At 40.3% G+C, this 18,812-nt stretch overlaps 1 protein-coding gene across 3 annotated transcripts in view; it reads left to right on the forward strand.

Annotated features, from left to right (window-relative positions):
- Positions 1 to 520: 520 nt before the first annotated feature.
- ASPA (aspartoacylase) overlaps positions 521 to 18,812 on the forward strand; it is a 27,949-nt gene continuing 9,657 nt past the window's right edge. The window contains exons 1-5 of one of the 3 annotated variants that reach the window (XM_017863615.1): positions 521 to 543; positions 3,010 to 3,272; positions 7,759 to 7,954; positions 10,241 to 10,334; positions 16,302 to 16,409. In XM_017863615.1, coding sequence (XP_017719104.1) covers positions 3,037 to 3,272; positions 7,759 to 7,954; positions 10,241 to 10,334; positions 16,302 to 16,409 — 634 coding nt within the window. In that variant the 5' untranslated portion in view covers positions 521 to 543; positions 3,010 to 3,036. Of the gene's footprint in view, positions 544 to 923; positions 1,046 to 2,854; positions 3,273 to 7,758; positions 7,955 to 10,240; positions 10,335 to 16,301; positions 16,410 to 18,812 lie in introns of those variants that run through there. The other 2 variants (XM_017863614.1, XM_017863616.1) reach the window with 2 other exon arrangements.

Consider the following 18,812-nt stretch of genomic DNA (forward strand, 5'->3'; position numbering starts at 1 on the left):
AAAAAAAAAAAAAAAAAAAAACCTTAAGCCAGTTACTTCTGTAAGAACTGCAGAAGTGAGCAATATACAATCTTTGCCAGCAGTTTATAAACTTAATCTATTTTATACTTGTCTTGTTCTGGTTATCATTTATTTCCACCTGGAAAGTTCGTCAGGATGGGCCACAGGGAAGGAGAAGTAGTAAAAGTAGTTTGATTACATAACTATTGAACATCATATTATGTATGAGACATCTTAAGTATAATATTTAACAAAAAACCCTTCTTATCCCCCAATCATACTATTAGGAAACAACCCACCTTAAATTTGTCTCCTACAAAATTTCTGGCAGTGATCTACTGGACAGCCATGACTGTGAAGTAAAACTTTGCTCTCCTTTTGTTTTGTTTTGTTTTTGAGACGGAGTTTCGCTCTTGTTCCCCAGGTTGGAGTGCAATGGCACAATCTCGGCTCACTGCAACCTCCGCCTTCCAGGTTCAAGGGAATTCTCCTGCCTCAGCCTCCTGAGTAGCCAGGATTACATGCACCTGCCACCACGCCCAGGTAATTTTGTATTTTTAGTAGGAACGGGATTTCACCATGTTGGCCAGGATGGTCTCGAACTCCTGACCTCAGGTGATCCGCCCACCTCGGCCTCCCAAAGTGCTGGGATTACAGGCGTGAGACCACGTCCGGCCTCCTTTTGTTTTAAACTATATTATTTTATTAATACATCAGGCAACTCTATCCCACAAAAATTTGTAATGCTGGAAGTTATGCTTACTCTTTTAAGTACTTCAGCATATATATTCAACTTTATAATGACAATTCGAAAGGGTTTCACTTCGTATACTATCAGTTCGCTGAGAACTAATAAAAAAGTGTGGCTTTTGTGGGTCATCCCGAAAATCAAGTACACTTTGGGAAACAGGGAGTTAAAAATCTTTCGGAAGTTAACTTGGTATAAGAGTATGAAAAGCCTCTGTTGCTCTAGTTCTGAGGAAATGCGCTCCTTTTTCCTAATAAAGCTTTCCACCGCAGACAAACTCTGTACACAATAAACAAGGTAAGTATGGGAAATAATTGCTGCAATTCATTAACTCTCAAAAAAGTTGTTCATTTTGACATGTAAGAGAAACTTTATTTATGAATGTGAAATGTGCTTCGAAGTGCTGATCTGTTAAAATTCCATAAAACAAGCTTCAAAATGCAAGTCATTTGTGCCAGCTACGAGTAAACTGAAGCAGCATTTCCAGAGAGACTAGGGCAAAGGACAGAACAAACTGCAAATCAGCAGAAAAGAAACCAAGCATAGTAGAGTGTTAATAATTCACCATAGTTACTGCTCTTAATACCAAAGCAACTAAACAACTGTTTACTTTCACGTGTATTTTCATCATCTCTACACCGTTTGAAGTGTTCAGTGTACATGGATGTGGACAGACAGTCAAAGGCTACAGGAGCTTTTTTTGTTTTCTATTAGAACAGTCATTTTAATGTGTAGATTTGATTTGGTTATTTTGCTTTCTCTATCTCTGCATTTTAAGCTCTTAAAGGAAGAATATTCAATTGGGTTTATTAAATATTAGGAAGCATTCGTATTTTATTTTTCCAGCATGTATTTTGTTTGTATGCATGTTTGTTTTCTGAACACACTGTAATGGCTGTTTATGTGAATTCTGGAAGAGCAAAACTAGAACTGTGAAGAAGACCAAAAATAACAGAGAGGCATCCTATTGTCCTGTAAAAAAACACTAGACTTGGCATGAGACCCATGGGTCTCAGGCCTAGTTTCTCCTACATCCCTGAAGGTTCTCTTCACTGTGTTACTTAACCTCTCTTTCATTTACCCCTGCAGTGGGGATGTCAACACCTAACCCCCCCCATCGTATAAAATTAATGTATGAATAAACGGAGTGGAAGAACATTATAAATTAAACTACTGTGCAATTGTAACCAATTACTCTTATTGTACCCTCTATCACACAACCTGGCATTACTAGTACATGGTATTTCCAGTACTTGAACATATTTGACTTTCTGGGTGATTGAGCATGAAATCAAATCAGATTTGGCTCAGAGTCATTTCTCCAAAGGGATGTAATCATCTTAGTATTCTGGATAATTTCCCCTAATAAGACCCCCTTTCGAGTAACACAGTCCAGTGGAGAGTCCCTGCTGACAGTGAATTAGGCCGTGTCTATATGAGTTCACATGATGCGGCTAGCACACGCAGTATGTCCCAAGACATTTGCAGGCATCACAAAGACTTGAAAATTACTAACAGCTGTCTTTCCTTTGGTATTTAGGCAAAAAAATGAGGAAGAATCATAAGTTAACACAGAATTACCAAAAATTTCATGAGAAAGAAATGAAGGGATGTTTCAGGGTAGTTTTTCAAGTCCCAAGTGATCACTGATTTGGCCCCTCTGTTTCTGATTGTGAAAAAGCATTCTGAAAGAACGGGTGCCGGTTCAAAAGGAGATCTCTGAGGGTCAGCCTTTGGCTGTTCATAGTGGTGAGATTCAAATGCCCTCAGATCATGAAATGTGCTTGAACTCATTTCAGAGAAGAAAGGTTTTGAAATGGCTGTGGAAATACTGAGTGGGCCACTTTTTTTATTTTTTGAGATTAGAAATGTGTAAACTATTTTTATTATGACAAGATAATTGTGAAAGCCTCACTGGACAACATCCTAGCTGAGGAAAAGAACAGAATTTTTGCATTAGTATGAAATGTGAATTTATTACTGTATTTAGATCTACTGACCATCTGAGGGAGTTAGAAGTTAAAGTAAACCACTGTATCTCTAGTTGATCTTTGCATATTTTAATCCAAATATGGTAAAGGGCAGGGCTAAAGAAGGCAGTGTCCATAAACGGGGCTCAGAACTTGTAACAGAAAATTAAAATATACTCCACTCAAGGGAATTCTGTACTTTGCCCTTTGGGTAAAGTCTCATTTTGATGTAAATTTCTAAACCTTTCTTAAGAAAATCACATTTCCTTTGATTTCTCTTCTGAATTGCAGAAATCAGATAAAAAACTACTTGGTGAAATGACTTCTTGTCACCTTGCTGAAGCTCCTATAAAAAAGGTTGCTATCTTTGGAGGAACCCATGGGAATGAGCTAACTGGAGTATTTCTGGTGAAGCACTGGCTAGAGAATGGCGCTGAGATTCAGAGAACAGGGCTGGAGGTAAAACCATTTATTACTAACCCCAGCGCAGTAAAGAAGTGTACCAGATATATTGACTGTGACCTGAATCGCATTTTTGACCTTGAAAATCTTGGGTAAGACTCTGTTTCATATTGTACATGTATGTCTGTTGTGTGAAAAGTGGTAGGTGTGTGAAAGAGAACACATATATGTATATGCAGATGATAATTCATGTCCATACGTGCAATCGCTATGTTGAATAAGATCACTTTCACTTTTAATTATACTGCATTGTGAATTACACAATTATCTGAACTAGGCATTCACTTGCTCTTTTATAAACTTTCTTAAGCATCGGATTATTAAGTTTTCTTTTCAAATATATACAGACTGAGACAATACATAGAAAAGGGTTTTGTTTTTAAATCATACCCTGAATGAAACAGATTTAATAATCCTTTGCACTGAGTTAGCGTTTGGCCGCTATGCTTGCATACATAATTGTTAGCTTTTTAGGAAATTCACTACTATGTTTTCAAGCAACTATGTTTAGTGTAATACATAAAGTTCTAGTTCAAAACATGTAATGTTTCTAGTAATATTTGTTGAAAGAAAGAGTGATTAAATATCTTTTGCTGGAAGACATCAGACTACCCTGTGATCCGAACCAGCAGACATACTTAACTTCTGCGATGGATTGTCATAGATGGGATGCCAGAGATAAGAACTCAAGACACTTCACCCGAATTTTCAGTGTTTAAATTTTGCTGATTTACAATATGTTGCACACAACGTATGCAGTCATAACATGCTAGGTCAGGTCCTTATTAATTGTTTTTGCGTTTGTTTACATCATCATAGCTACCACTGTAGATATAATTAATATGCCTCCACATATTTGCTTTTTACTACTTCTTTCTTTTTTTTCTCTTCTTGAGATGGAGTTTCCCTCTTGTCGCCCAGGCTGGAGTACAATGGCGCAATCTCGGCTCACTGCAGCCTCCACCTCTGGGTTCAAGTGATTCTCCTGCCTCAGCCTCCCGAGTAGCTGGGATTGCAGGCACCTGCCACCATGTCTGGGTGATTTTTTGTATTTTTAATAGAGACAGGGTTTCGCCATGTTGGCCAGGCTGGTCTCAAACTCCTGGCCTCAGGTGATGTGCCTGCCTCAGCCTCCCAAAGTGCTGGGATTATAGGCGTGAGCTACTGCGCCCGGCCGCTTTCTTTCTTTTACTAAAAAATATCATGAAACATCTGTTTTTCTCAGGACACTGTGCCAGGTACTGGGGGAGTGCACAGATCTGTACAACATGGTTTCTACCCCTCAAGGAGTTGGTAGACTACTAGCTAAGATATAAGATACGCACAGGCACAACTAGCCACTCTGTTCTATGTGCTTGTTTTCTGATCAACTCTAATTTGAGTTAGATCATTCCTTAGGTTTAGTCTCACCACAGATCAAAAGATGGACACTACTCTTAGGAGAAACATGCCTCACTTTATGGAATAGATGTTTTTCAGGGCACTTATACAGCAGTCATCCTGTTTGTATCAAATCATATTTTTGCTAGCATAAATTTTAATTGGAGAAATGCTTTATCTTCATGACTGAGGTTATGTCAATACAATTCATGCTTCTCTATTGACCTAAGATAGCTGTTAACTAACTTTTATATTACAAATAAGAATTTGTTGAAGAATAACTTTTAGTGGCCATATTAACTTCCCAAATAGCTGTGGAATGGACTGGGGTGAGTTTATGAGCACCCAGTAGTATGCATTTCAGTGAGCACAGTCTTCTCAGTTAAATTCACTTTCTACTCCTTACTGTTAACACTGTTCAGAGACTAGACTGTCCCCAGGGTGGTTAAAAAATTATAAAATAGATAAACTCATTAACTTCTTCCATCTACCTCTCCCAAATTTATTCATTTTCCTGTATTCCTCATCTCAGTGGTAGCATCATTCTCCACCAAGTCCCCTACGAAAATCACCCTAGAACCTTCCCAGTGCTTCATCTCCCACGTCTAGCGGGTCACTAAGTCCTCCCAATTATTCCTTTCAAGTACTTCACAAATCCAGCCTTCCTCTCCAGTTTCACTACCTTAGTTGATTTCCTCTGTAGATAGTCAGAAGAGCCTCCTAAAGGGTCTCTCTGCATCCAGACTTGCTGCAGTCTTCCTGCCATCTATTTTCCATCTGATACCTCTAGGAATCATCCTAATATGCAAATCTGATCATGTCTCTCCCTGCTGAGGATTATTTAAAAGTTTATCCAGAATAGATTTAATCAACTTAGTATGGCTAATGCCCTTCAGAATCTCACTCTTCCCTGTTCTTCATCCTTTGGGACTCTTCCAATGGGAGCTCAACTGCAGGCATGAGAAGTGTCCATCATTTTTCAAAGCTTCCCAGACTTGACTCTGAGCAACTGGGTAGATACTAGCACCAGGTACTCAAAAGGGAAAGAGTGATACAGAACCAAAATCGTTGGGGGCAACCTCAGGGGGTTATTTCATGAATTAACTTTTAAAATGTATAAAAATCCATTAGGCTTGGTTTGCATATAATAAGAACCTGAGAATAGTGGTTTAAACAAATAAGGGTTCTTGTTCACAAATAATAAATCCAGAGCTAGGCAGTCCAGGGTTCGCGCAGCAGTCACATGATATCATCAATGCCAAAGGCTCCCTCTACCTTCCCACTGCACTGTCTCAACGTGCCAGCTTTGTCCTCATGGTTTTTGCTTCAAAGTCAGAAAATAACTACTCCACCTTCCTGATCGCATTCCGGGCAGGAATTGCTCCGTTGTACATAGTAGGTCCCTTGAAGATACGAGCAAAAATAACCAAGGAATACAAATAGATGCAATTTTAAGAAAATGTGGTCGAATGGTTTAATGAGGAAAAGTCAATTTAAAACATTATATCTAGGAAAAAAATGTATCCTAACCATTGTGGGAAGTGGGGGAGAGGATAGAGGCCCATTTGAGAATGGAAGAAAAACTATTGGCCCTTGTGCCAGAAAAAATACTTATATCTGTACCTGCAAACTTGTGGCCTTTGTGGAGAGGTTACGGACTCTGAAAATTCTGTCCCTGGACTTCCAGTGGTTCCTGGACCTCAATTAAGAATCTCTAATTAGGCCAGGTGTGGCTGCTCAGGCTTGTAATTCCAGCACTTTGAGAGGCCAAGGCAGGGGGATTGCCTGAGGCCAACACTTCTGTAACCACCCAGCAAGTTCTCCTTGTCCGCTGACCAGACAGAGCTGATCTATCAAGACAAGGAAATTGCAATAAAGAGTTTAATTCACGCAGAGCTGGCTGTACAGAAGGCCAAAGTTTTATTATTACTCAAATCAGTCTCCCTGAAAATTCAGAGATTGGAATTTTTAGGGATAATTTAGTGGGTAGGGGCCAGTGAGTCGGGAGTGCTGATTGCTCAGATTAGAGTAAAATCATAGGGAGTTGGAGCTCTCCTCTTACGCTGAATCAGTTCCTGGGTGGGGATCGCAAAACCAGATAAGCCCGTTTATCCATCTGGGTGGTGCTAGCTGATCTATCAATTCAGGGTTTACAAAATATCTCAAGCCCTGATCTTAGGTTTTACAATAGTGGTGTTATCCCCAGGAGCAATTTCAGAAGGTTCAGAATCTTGCGGCCTCCAGCTGCATGACTCCTAAGCCATAATTTCTGATCTTATGGCTAATCTGTTAGTCCTGCAAAGGCAGTCTAGTCCCCAGGAAGGAAGGGGGTTTGTTTTGGGAAAAGGCTGTCATCGTCTTTGTTTCAAAGTTCAACTATAAGTTCCTCCCAAAGGTAGTTCAGTTTACACCCAGGCATGAACAAGGATAGCTTGGAGATGAGAAGCAAGATAGAGTCAGATTAGATCTCTTTCACTGTAATAACTGTCTCAGTTATAAAAAAAAGTATAACTGCAAAGGCTGTTTTAGTTCAAGACCAGCCTGGGCGACATAGCAAGACTCCATCTCCACAAAAGATAAGATTAGCGGGGCATGGTGGCGCACACCTGTAGTTTCAGCTACTCGGGAGGCTGAGATGGAAGGATTGCTTGAGCCCAGGAGTTTGAGGGTACAGTGAGCCATGATTGTGCACTGCACTCCAGCCTGGGCAACAGAGCAAGATTCTGTCTCAAAAAGTTGAAAGGATCTCTACTTAGATTATGTGAGCCCCTAAGTGACTGCATTTGTGCACTAGAATTAGCTAAAGTGGGGTGAAAAAAGATGCATTTGATGGTCTAGTCCCATAATAAATAACCCAGTGTACCATAACTACTAAGAAACTGTTCATTAAATTAATGGATATGTCGTGTTCAAGATTGAAATCAAATGATAAATTGTTTGATATGTCCTATTCATGACCAACCACATAAATGAACATATTACTTTGCAAGCATGCCAATGCAACATTAGTTACATGGAATCGAATGAAGAAAAGAATGTAATTTTCATATATAAACATTTCTGGTGAGTTTTACTTCCCACACAGATTTTTCATATTAAAGATTTGGCAACGGGTTCTTTTTACACTGTGTTCTTATTATATGTTTATATTATCTCAGGCACAGATGTTGGTAATCTTTTCCTTTCTGCTTATAACAGCAAAAAAATGTCAGAAGATTTGCCATACGAAGTGAGAAGGGCTCAAGAAATATATCATTTATTTGGTCCCAAAGGTGGTGAAGATTCCTATGACATTATTTTTGACCTTCACAACACCACTTCTAACATGGGGTGCACGCTTATTCTTGAAGATTCCAGGAATAACTTTTTAATTCAGATGTTTCATTATATTAAGGTAAGGTTAATGTTATTCATTTCCAAGTTAGCCAAGGACTCGTACTTTTAAGTCAACTATGGATGTGAAACTATCAGAAAACAGATACAAGGGAAGGTGCAAGAGAAATGGGATTTCTTCCACAGCCAGGCTTGTGGTTGGGGGAAAGGGTGCTGCCAGGACACAGAGGCAGTGGCGAGAGGAAGGAGAAAAAGAGAGGAAATAAATAAAATAATAAACACAATTAACAAAGTACTAAAACACTTGTGGATTCTTGGGTCTATAAAATGACACATTTTATCCAGACAGCCATCAGATCTTGGGCTATTAGTTAAAACCAAGTAAAAGTCATATTAAAAATGTAAATGGTATGGTCAATTTGTCAAAACCAAGTAAAATTAACATTAAAACTTTAAATGGTATGGCATCTCAATTACAAGGTTTTAGGAAACGTAAGAAATAGCCCTTCAATGTCGATTAAAGCCCAGTGATAAAAAGATTGCCTCCCATCAGTCCTGCCCTCGTCCCCATTTGATTTAGACACCCCAGAACACATCTAATCTTTCAGTGCTTCATGTAGTCAATCATTTTAAGGCTCAGAAATCTCAGAGAAAATGTGCTAGAAAATAGCAACCAACCAGAAACACACATAAGGAACTGTAAGCTTATTTCTGTGTACTAGCCTTCCTTCCTGAGAGTGAGGATGATCGAGAGGAAAGAGTGTGGCCTGTGCTCAGATCCTCACTTTCTCCTTCACTAACCTTATGTAGCAGGACCAGTGGCAGACAAAACTCCTCAGACACCGAGTTACAGAAGGAAGGGGTTTATTCGGCTGGAGGCATCAGCAAGACTTCTGTCTCAAGAGCCGAGCTCCCCAAGTGAGCAATTTAAGGGCTCACAACTCTAAGGGGGTGCGTGTGAGAGGGTCATGATTGAGCAAGCAGGGGTACGTGACTGGGGCTGCATGCACCGATAATTAGATCGAAACAAAACAAGATAGGGATTTTCACAGTGCATTCCTATACAATGTCTGTAATCTATAGATAACAGAACCAATTAGATCAGGGGTTGATCTTTAACTACCAGGCCCAGGGCGCGGCACCGGGCTGTCTGCCTGTGGATTTCATTTCTGCCTTTTAGTTTTTACTTCTTCTTTCCTTGGAGGCAGAAATTGGGCATAAGATGATATGGGAGGTGGTCTCCTCCCTTACTTAGACAAAACGCACCATTCCCAAAACCTTGCCGCCTTCATTTTATAAAATTGTGTCATGACAACACTTACCCATAAGGGTACTCAAAGCCTTAAATGACAAAGTATTTAAAGCATTTAGCCTGATACCTAGCCTATAGTAAAGATTGTTAGTTTTGTTTCCCTTAAGTTTTGGACAATAACTGGGTAGTGGTCCTGGTAGATCATAATGCAGCTATTCTTCGTTGCCTGTTGAAGAGAGAGCTGAATGCTTTGGTTGCCAGACATGGAAGCAGTATCGCTGACACTTTCGTATCCAAACAAAGAGGCCTGTCTTCCGTTTTCATGCAGATGAGCAGGAGGACAGGAATCACCCAACATCTGCAGAGAGCCAGACCACAGGAAGAGAAACAGGATTGTTTTATGTGTTTTTTTTTTTTTTTTTTTTTTTTTTTTGAGACGGAGTCTCGCTCTGTCGCCCGGGCCGGAGTGCAGTGGCCGGATCTCAGCTCACTGCAAGCTCCACCTCCCGGGTTTACGCCATTCTCCTGCCTCAGTCTCCCGAGTAGCTGGGACTACAGGCGCCCGCCACTTCGCCCGGCTAGTTTTTTTTGTATTTTGTAGTAGAGACGGGGTTTCACCGTGTGAGCCAGGATGGTCTCGATCTCCTGACCTCGTGATCCGCCCGTCTCGGCCTCCCAAAGTGCTGGGATTACAGGCTTGAGCCACCGCGCCCGGCCGAAACACGATTGTTTTAAGAAACAAATACCAAGCTAAATAGTTAGTGTAACCCGTGATGAAACAAAAATCCCCACATCCATTCAGAGAGAACATTTATTTCATGCGTTTTGATCATGGTTCTGGAGAACTATTTAATGTACCTTTTACCTGGAAAGACATTGGATAATTCAATTTTATATGAATTTTATATTGTATAATTTATTTGTATGTTTTCAAAGCTATAACAACGTTGGGTTTTAAAGGGTTTCACAAAGCTGTTTTACCAGTCTTAGTTGATGAGGTAACACGTACTGAAGGTATTATTGACCCCGTTGAAGCAAAGAGAACAAAGCATACGGTTTTTACATAATAAGAAAGACGTTTTCGATTTTTTTCAGACTTCTTTGGCTCCACTCCCCTGCTATGTTTACCTTATTGAGCATCCTTCCCTCAAATATGCGACCACCCGTTCTATAGCCAAGTATCCTGTGGGTAAGTCATAGTTCCCATTGTCATAACTCAATAAAATATGTCCTAGCTGAAACTCAGAGAAATTTTTTTTTTTTTTTTTTTTTTTGAGACAGAGTCTTGCTCTGTCACCCAGGCTGGAGTCCAATGGCGCGATCTCAGCTCACTGCAACCTCCACCTCCCCGGTTCAAGTGATTCTCCTGCCTCAAGCTCCCTAGTAGCTGGGATTACAGGTGCCCGCCACCACACCAGGCTCATTTTTGTATTTTTAGTAGAGATGGGGTTTCACCATGTTGGCCGGGGCTGGCCTCAAACTCCTGACCTCAGGTGATCCACCCGCCTCAGCCTCCCAAAGTGCTGGGATTACAGGTGTGAGCCACTGTGCCCGGCCGAGAAAATTATTTTTAAACAAACATTTACAGCTACCTTCCCTATCCTTAGGCTTATAATTGTCAAGTAACAAGAGTTTAGCTCCAGGCAGGCTCTAACTGTACCGAATTTCCCCAGTTTCACTGAGCAGCTTTCTGCTTTTGTTCATGTTCCCTTTGCTGTAATGCTTGGTCCTTCTATTTAGTCTGGCACAATTCTTCTCATTCTCCAGATTCAGTTCACCTGTCACCTCCTATAGCCCTTTCCCTGACCCCACTCTACAGCATTCATTACTCCAGAAATGTGTACATTTGACTAATATTTATAGTGTGCCTACCAGAGACCAACCCTGTGCTAGGTGCGGGGCACAGAGCAATGAGCAAGACACACAGTCTCCCCTCAAAGAGCTTCGTATCTGATGAGAAGACAGACAGTTAGTAAATAATCACTGCACAGAGTGATAAATGCTAAACAGGGGCAATTACAGAAGACTGGAAGAGCAGGAAAGACCTGACCCAGTCTTGATGGATCACAGAAGGCCCGAAGAAGTGGGATCCATTTTGAGGTTGTGTGTGTGTCTGTGTTTGGGGGAGGAAAGGAAAAAAAATTGAGAGCAGGCAACAGGATTCTAGACAAGTGTCTTGAAATTATCTGTGATGAAAGGCCATTGTTTATTTCCAATCTGCTATAGAGCAATACTTGTGTAAAATATAATTTAAAAATGAATTTCTAGAAAAACGATCACATACTTGAATGTTACAGCAATGTCAAATTGCTATAAAAGTTTCTAAACACTTACTTTAACATCTGTACTTATCTTGCCTGGGACTAGTAGCTGACAACTGGTGGACCAGTCCTGGTCCTCAGACAACACTTTAAGGAAAACAGAATATCATATACAAAGGCCCCAAACCCCTAATTGATGACATGCCATGCTTGATACACTGTGTTCTCCATTTATCTTAGCACTCTCTGTTCCCTACCCACTTCTGTGGGCTAATAATATATGTTTATTAAATATTAGCTCAAATTACCAGTAAGTACACAATTACACACACACACACACACACACACACACGATCATTCACAGTTGTTGTTGTTGTTGTTTTTTCTGGGAAAGGTTCTCACTCCGTTGCCCAGGCTGAGTGCAGTGGCATGATCACAGTTCATTGCAGCCTTGACCTCCTGGGCTCAGGCAGTCCTCCCATCTCAGCCTCCCGAGTAGCTCAAACTACAGGCACGTGCCACCACATTCAGCTAATTTTTTGTTTTTTGTAGAGATAGGATCTCGGTATGATGCCCAGGCTGGTCTCAAACTCCTGACTCAAGTGATCCTCCCACCTTGGCCTCCCAAAGTGCTGGGATTACAAGCATGAGCCATCACGCCTGTACCTCATTCACAGTTTTAATCACACATATCCCACACAGACTCATACAAACTTATCCATTCCTTCCCACACAGGTTCTATGACTGTAACCATGTATAAAATACTAGCCAACCAGAGAATGGCTCGAACCCCGGAGGTGGAGGCTGCAGTGAGCCGAGATCGTGCCGTTGCACTCCAGCCGGGGCAACAAAAGTGAAACTCCATCTCAAAAAAAACAAAAACAAAAAAAATACTAGCCATCCAACACTGGTAATACATACATTCATGAGCTTGTCCGGAGTGGTCAGATTTGACTGGATCAGAAAGGCAAGGGATCTGTTTCTCCAAAGCACTTGTGCTACCAGTGACCTACTCCAGGTTGTTTTCTGACCCTCTCCTTATCAAGACCTGTCAAAGATCTGAGAAATTTTACCTGACTTACAAGCTAACCATTAGCCTAGCACCTCTGAGTGGATGCCAGCAGAAGACAAAAGACTCCTAAAACAGAGACAGAATAGATTATTGACAGTAGTAAGAGCAGAGTGTCAGCATTTCTGCACCATTCCCCAAGCTCCAGTTCCCACAGGGTGACATGTAGAGAGCCAGATGGCAGCTATCCATGCCAGTGGTTGCATTCTAGGAGAGAAACCCTGAGCTGAGGGAACCTTCATTTTTATTTATTTATTTATTTATTTTTTTTAGACAGAGTTTCGCTCTTGTTGCCCAGGCTGGAGTGCAGTGGCGTGATCTCGGCTCACTGCAACCTCTGCCTCCTGGGTTTAAGCGATTCTTCTGACTCAGCCTCCTGAGTAGCTGGGATTACAGGTGCCCACCACCAAACCCAGCAAATTTTTTGCATTTTTAGTAGAGACAGGGTTTCACCATGTTGGCCAGGCTGGTCTCGAACTTCTGACCTCAAGTGATCTACCCGCCTCGGCCCCCCAAAGTGCTGGGATTACAGGCGTGAGCCACTACGTCCAGCTGCGAACCTTCATTTTTATAATGGGCAGTAGGCACGAGTGTCCTTTGCCCCAAGGAAGACCCCATCCCTAACTTCCAAGGCTGTTCACTATACAGACATCCTTCAAAAGATCATCTGGAACAAAAATAGTCCATGTCTTGCTCACGAGACTTGCAGAAATGCAGAAGATCCATGAAGAATCCTCTCTCCACATCCCTCTTACCACCTGCTTTGCAATAGACGTTTCACTAGCTGTTTGTCATCTATTCACTTGTTTATCCTGCCAGTTACTAGGCTGTGACTTCATCTTTACCTTCTGGCAACTTCCAGCATGCAGCCCCTCACTCTCATACACCCTCTCATACACCCTCTCAAACACTCTCTTTCTTCTCTATTCCATTCTCTTTCCTGAGCGTCCCATTAGCATAATTATCGGCAGACTACGCTACAATTAAAATTACAACTGAAAATATTTTTTGTTAAATCTCAGATGGTTTAGCCAAGAGTAATTTAATTTAAAAGCAGGTTGGCAAACAATATAATAGATAAAAATCTAAACTTAGTTTAGATGTTCAAGTATTGATACTTTGTGCATCATAAAGGGAACTTTATACGGCCATCTTTGGCGGTCCTACAGTCCGAACCAAAAATTACCTTTTCGATACAAGATCTCCTATCAGAGCAGCATATTTAGATTGTAAGACGTGGCTACGGCAGTCGGGGTGGAACTGAATGAACAATAATTATACAAATAACTTTTCTAAGTCTCAAATGAGACCACGGTTAATCTGAGAAAGTTAGAAGAAAGCTGTGTCCAGTCACTCTCTCGTATTTGTGTGTGTGTGTGTGTGTGTGTGTGTGTGTGTGTGGATGATCATAAGAGTGGCTGCAGCAAACTGCTTCTTTCCAGAATAAGGTTTACCTAGAATGATCCTGTCATATGTCTTCTGCCTTGGGAACAGAGTACAAAGGTGGTCCTTGTAGGTGCCTACTAGAAGTTAAAGCAAAATTTGTACGCAGTAATATTCTTAGTGTATTATAAAATGTTGACTCAGAAAGATTGTCTCTCTAATGTTAAACATGCTTTTTTCCAATGAGTGCATGACATAAAAATATTCCCAATAAAACAGCAAAGTTGGAAGGAGAACATATCACATTTCTAATTATTTACAATGAGCTTAAGATTCCCTCCTCTTGAAATATTTTAAAGAGTTGGCTTAACCTGTAAGGGCCAAACATGCGAGCAGATGTTTGTTCTGGCTAAGAGTAGCATTGCCTACAAATATCATAGCCCAAGATTGATATTTGAAAGTTTGGAAATCTTAAGCTTTTATTTGGTGTCACAGAGAAACAGGATCTGTATCTCTTATTGCTAAGCCTTTGATTCGTTTCAGCTAATAGCCTATATTTGGATATTTAGCTTACTCCAATTCCTTACTTCAAGTATTGATACTTTTGTGCATAATAAAGATTCCTTTATTCTTAAATCATTGACTAGGGGATTACTATGATTGACTTAAATTATTCAACATTTACTCTTGAACTGGAGAAAAATTTACCTACCTGGAAGACTGGAAGCCCAACTAAAATCAGGATTCTATTAGAAAAAGGAGGAAGGTGAAATGGATTTGGGGTAGGCAAACAACAATGTATTCTATAGTATTCCTACAGACATATCTACAAACACACTTTTTCACGTTTGTATACGTCATTTATTCCCAGATGCATACCTTAGCCACATTTACGACACCGTATACTTAAATATGTGTTCATACATATATGCAAGAAACCTAAGCACAACAAATAAAAAATGATGCAAGAGAATATGATAAGATTTTGTGTAGCAGCAAATAACAGAAGCGGGTGAAAACAAGATGAGTGTAAAAGAAAGCAGTATGTTAATGGGTGGAAGAGAATGAGGGTAGTACAGTTGGTAAATGATTTGACAAATGGAGAAGGTGCTGACTGGGAGATGACTTTGTGGGAGACTTGAAGGGTCTACAAAAGTAGTTTAAAGAGTGTTTTGTAGGTATAAGGAGGAATGCTTAACAGCCATACAAAGTAGACCGAATAGTACAGGCATCATTTCATATGAGTTAGAAGAAATGAACACAAGTTTTTCCTGCATAAAATTAAAACCGCCGGGCGCGGTGGCTCAGGCCTGTAATCCCAGCACTTTGGGAGGCCGAGACGGGCGGATCACAAGGTCAGGAGATCGAGACCATCCCGGCTAACACGGTGAAACCCCGTCTCTACTAAAAAATACAAAAAACTAGCCGGGCGAGGTGGCGGCGCCTGTAGTCCCAGCTACTCACGAGGCTGAGGCAGGAGAATGGTGTGAACCCAGGAGGCGGAGCTTGCAGTGAGCTGAGATCCGGCCACTGCACTCCAGCGTGGGTGACAGAGCAAGACTCCATCTCAAAAAAAAAAAAAAAAAAAAATTAAAACCAAGCCGAGTACAATGGCTCATGCCCATAATCCCAGCACTTGGGGAAGCTGAGAAGGGGTGGTCAGGAGTTTGAGACCAGCCTGACCAACATGGTGAAACCTTGTCTCTACTAAAAATACAAAAATAAGCCGGGAATGGTGGCCCATGCCTGTAACCCCAGCTACTCGGGAGGCTGAGGCAGGAGAATCGCTTGAACCTGGGGGGCAGAGGTTGTGGTGAGCAGAAATCACACCACTGCACTCCAGCCTGGGTAACAGAGTCTCGAAAAAACAAAAAGAAAAATTAAAACCATTGCACTATTGTGTTAGGATGGATTGTTATGTTAAGGGCAAAATAGTTGCTCAAGGGTCACATAGATTGTCATATTGACTGAAATCCATGGTTCATCTAGTCTGGATTTCTGTGAAATCTATAAAAATAGATGTCCTTCCTCCCGTCACAGCTAAATGTTAGATCTTAACAGTTTCTCTTCAGGTCCACCTATTACTTTGTCAGCATAAACTTGTTCACCTCTTTTACTATGTTATGACTTTTAAATATTTTAGCAATACTGAAGGAAATTTAAAGAAAAAAGACCAAAAGAGTTTCCTATTTCTAACATCACTGATTTTTTCCATGTTCTTTCCCAGTCTTTATTCACTGTGCATCTAACTTGAACATGTAGATGTTCAGCTTTACGTTTTGCCTCAAATATTATGTCTCAAATATTTTCCATAATGCTACATGGTTTGCCTTTTTAATAATTTTAATAACATAATTCTAAGTTTTGATACATTAAAATGCTTAGTTTTATAATATATTTTAATACTTATATAAATGTGACTATCTCTCCTTCTGTACCTAGGTATAGAAGTTGGTCCTCAGCCTCAAGGGGTTCTGAGAGCTGATATCTTGGATCAAATGAGAAAAATGATTAAACATGCTCTCGATTTTATACATCATTTCAATGAAGGTAAGTAAGTAATGAAGGTATCGTCATCAAACTTAACCACCAGACATTTAAATAACAGTTGGAGCCTGGGTCAAATTTGCCATGCTAATGATATGAACTGCTTTTTAAAATTTGTATTCACTTCAGCTATTCCTCAATGGCCAGAATAGACACATTCAAGAAAAGCAGCTGCCAAATAAAGACTCCACTTTAAATCCTTATTTCCTGTTAATCTCCCATTTTAAAAAGAAAAGAAAGATAAGAAAATACAAATGCCCGATAAACATATGAAAAGATGTTCAACATCACTCGAAATTAGAGAAATGCAAATTAAAATAAGAAATCATTTCCCCCATTAGGTTGGGAAAATATTAAAGTCTGCCAATATCAAGCATTGGTAAATGTGTAGGAAAAGGGGATACTCTCATTACCTGCTGGTGAACATATAAGTGAACATATAAGTTGGTAAAGACATTTTAGAGGATAATTTTACAGCATCCACTTCTTAAAACACACCAGTCTTATTACCCAGCGATTCCACATCTCAAAGAAACACAAGCACAAGCAACATGTTGTTTACAAAGATTGTTATCGTGCATCATTGATAACAGCAAAAGAATGGAAACAGCACGAATGTCCACCTATTGGTGGACAGTTAAATAAACGCACATGGAAGAATCTTCTAAACACATTGGTAATTAGCAGAAAGCAAACTGCAGACTAAGACATTCAGTACACCAACTGGCTTTAAAATAATCATCATCATCACCTTCTAGGATACATATGTATGTTAACATATCACAGGAAAAGTCCTAGAAGAAAACACACCAAACTGATAACAGTGGTTACCGGGGAGGGGAGGGAAAACCCAGGCTAATTTTGTCTTAATTATATTCAATAAGAACAATGTATTTATGTATTATTTCTGTAATTAAAAATTAATTAAATGGGGACTGGTGGACGAGGTGGGTATATGGAGCTCTATGTACTATCTGCTCATTTATTTGATAAATCTAAAACTGCACTAAAAAGTCTATTAATTATAAAAAATAAGTTTACTTAAAATGGAAAATAAGTGCTTAAAATCAAAGAGGCATTCTGTGTAAACAATTATTCCAACAGACTGAGCTGAAATTGTTGTTGAGGAATGGGCGATTATAGTAACAGAGCTGGTGTGCACTCCGGTGTCTGTGGGGAGTAAATTCCTTAACCTCAGATTGTGCATCCTACTGCGATCACAGACATTCCTTTTGTGCTTGGGAATCCTTTGAGTCCAAAATCATGAAAACTGAAAGTTTGCTTTTTACCCTCTTTGTCTGAGGTCAGGTTCTATACTGTCTAATGGAACTGGTTTTGAAAAGATCACAGCGTATTTACAATAAACCCTTTGAATAGTAAGTGTAGGACTACAATATGTTAAGAAGTGATACGTTCAGATAGAAGGCCACAAATCTGGGTGGAAAACACGGTTTTCAGATCATGGTCCGTAGAACCCTATCACAAGGGTGGAGAAAAGCAGTTCCTAGAACACCCTACCCCTTATCTCTGCTTCAACCAGAGCTCTTCTGTGTGTTAGAGCTCTTCTGTGTAACATTTCATGTAAGCAAAGGATTCTGCAACTCAGAAATTGTCAACCATGATTAGACTATCCAGCTTGGTGGATTTTCAACTGCACACTCGTATCCAAAGAATGATGACAAATGAATCATTGCCACCATATGAAAAGTCTCAAGAAGCATGTAGAAGGGCGTCATCCTTGACTCTGTGCTACTCAGAATTGTAGTTAGTGACTTGGATAAAGACATATGTGACATGCTTACCTAAGTGACAGGTCGCAGGAAGATAGCAGGAAAACATCCTGGTTGAGAAGGCAGACCCAAAAGTCCTGACAATCTTTAACAATTGTTTAAACCAAGTATTTAAGGTTAACAACATCAGGGACAAAGTTTTGTTCTTATGTTTAAAAAAAATCCCAGAATAAGGGAGGTAATGGTCTTTTTTTCTGCCTTGAATAAACAACACTTGAGAACCATAAATAAATTCTGAATCCATAATTCAGGAGAAACATCTATAAAGAGGAACTTAGCCAAGGAGAGCATTGAGAATGTCGAAGAGCTTGAAAACCATATTGAGAATAATTCCTGACCAGGCACAGTGGCTCACGCCTGTAATCTCTGCACTTTGGGAGGCCAAGGCGGGTGGATCACTTGAGGTCAGGAATTCGAGACCAGTCTGGGCAACATGGGGAAACCTTGTCTCTACTAAAAATGTAAAAATTAGCTGGATGTGGTGGCGTGCACCTATAATTCCGGCTACTCCAAAGGCTGAGGCATGAGAATCGCTTGAACCCAGGAGGCAGAGGGTGCAGTGAGCCGAGATCACATCACTGCACTCCAGCCTTGGTGACAAAGTGAGACTGTCTCA

This window comes from Rhinopithecus bieti, unplaced genomic scaffold (assembly GCF_001698545.2).
Source record: "Rhinopithecus bieti isolate Rb0 unplaced genomic scaffold, ASM169854v2 scaffold_70516, whole genome shotgun sequence".
Taxonomy (NCBI): Eukaryota; Metazoa; Chordata; class Mammalia; order Primates; family Cercopithecidae; genus Rhinopithecus; species Rhinopithecus bieti.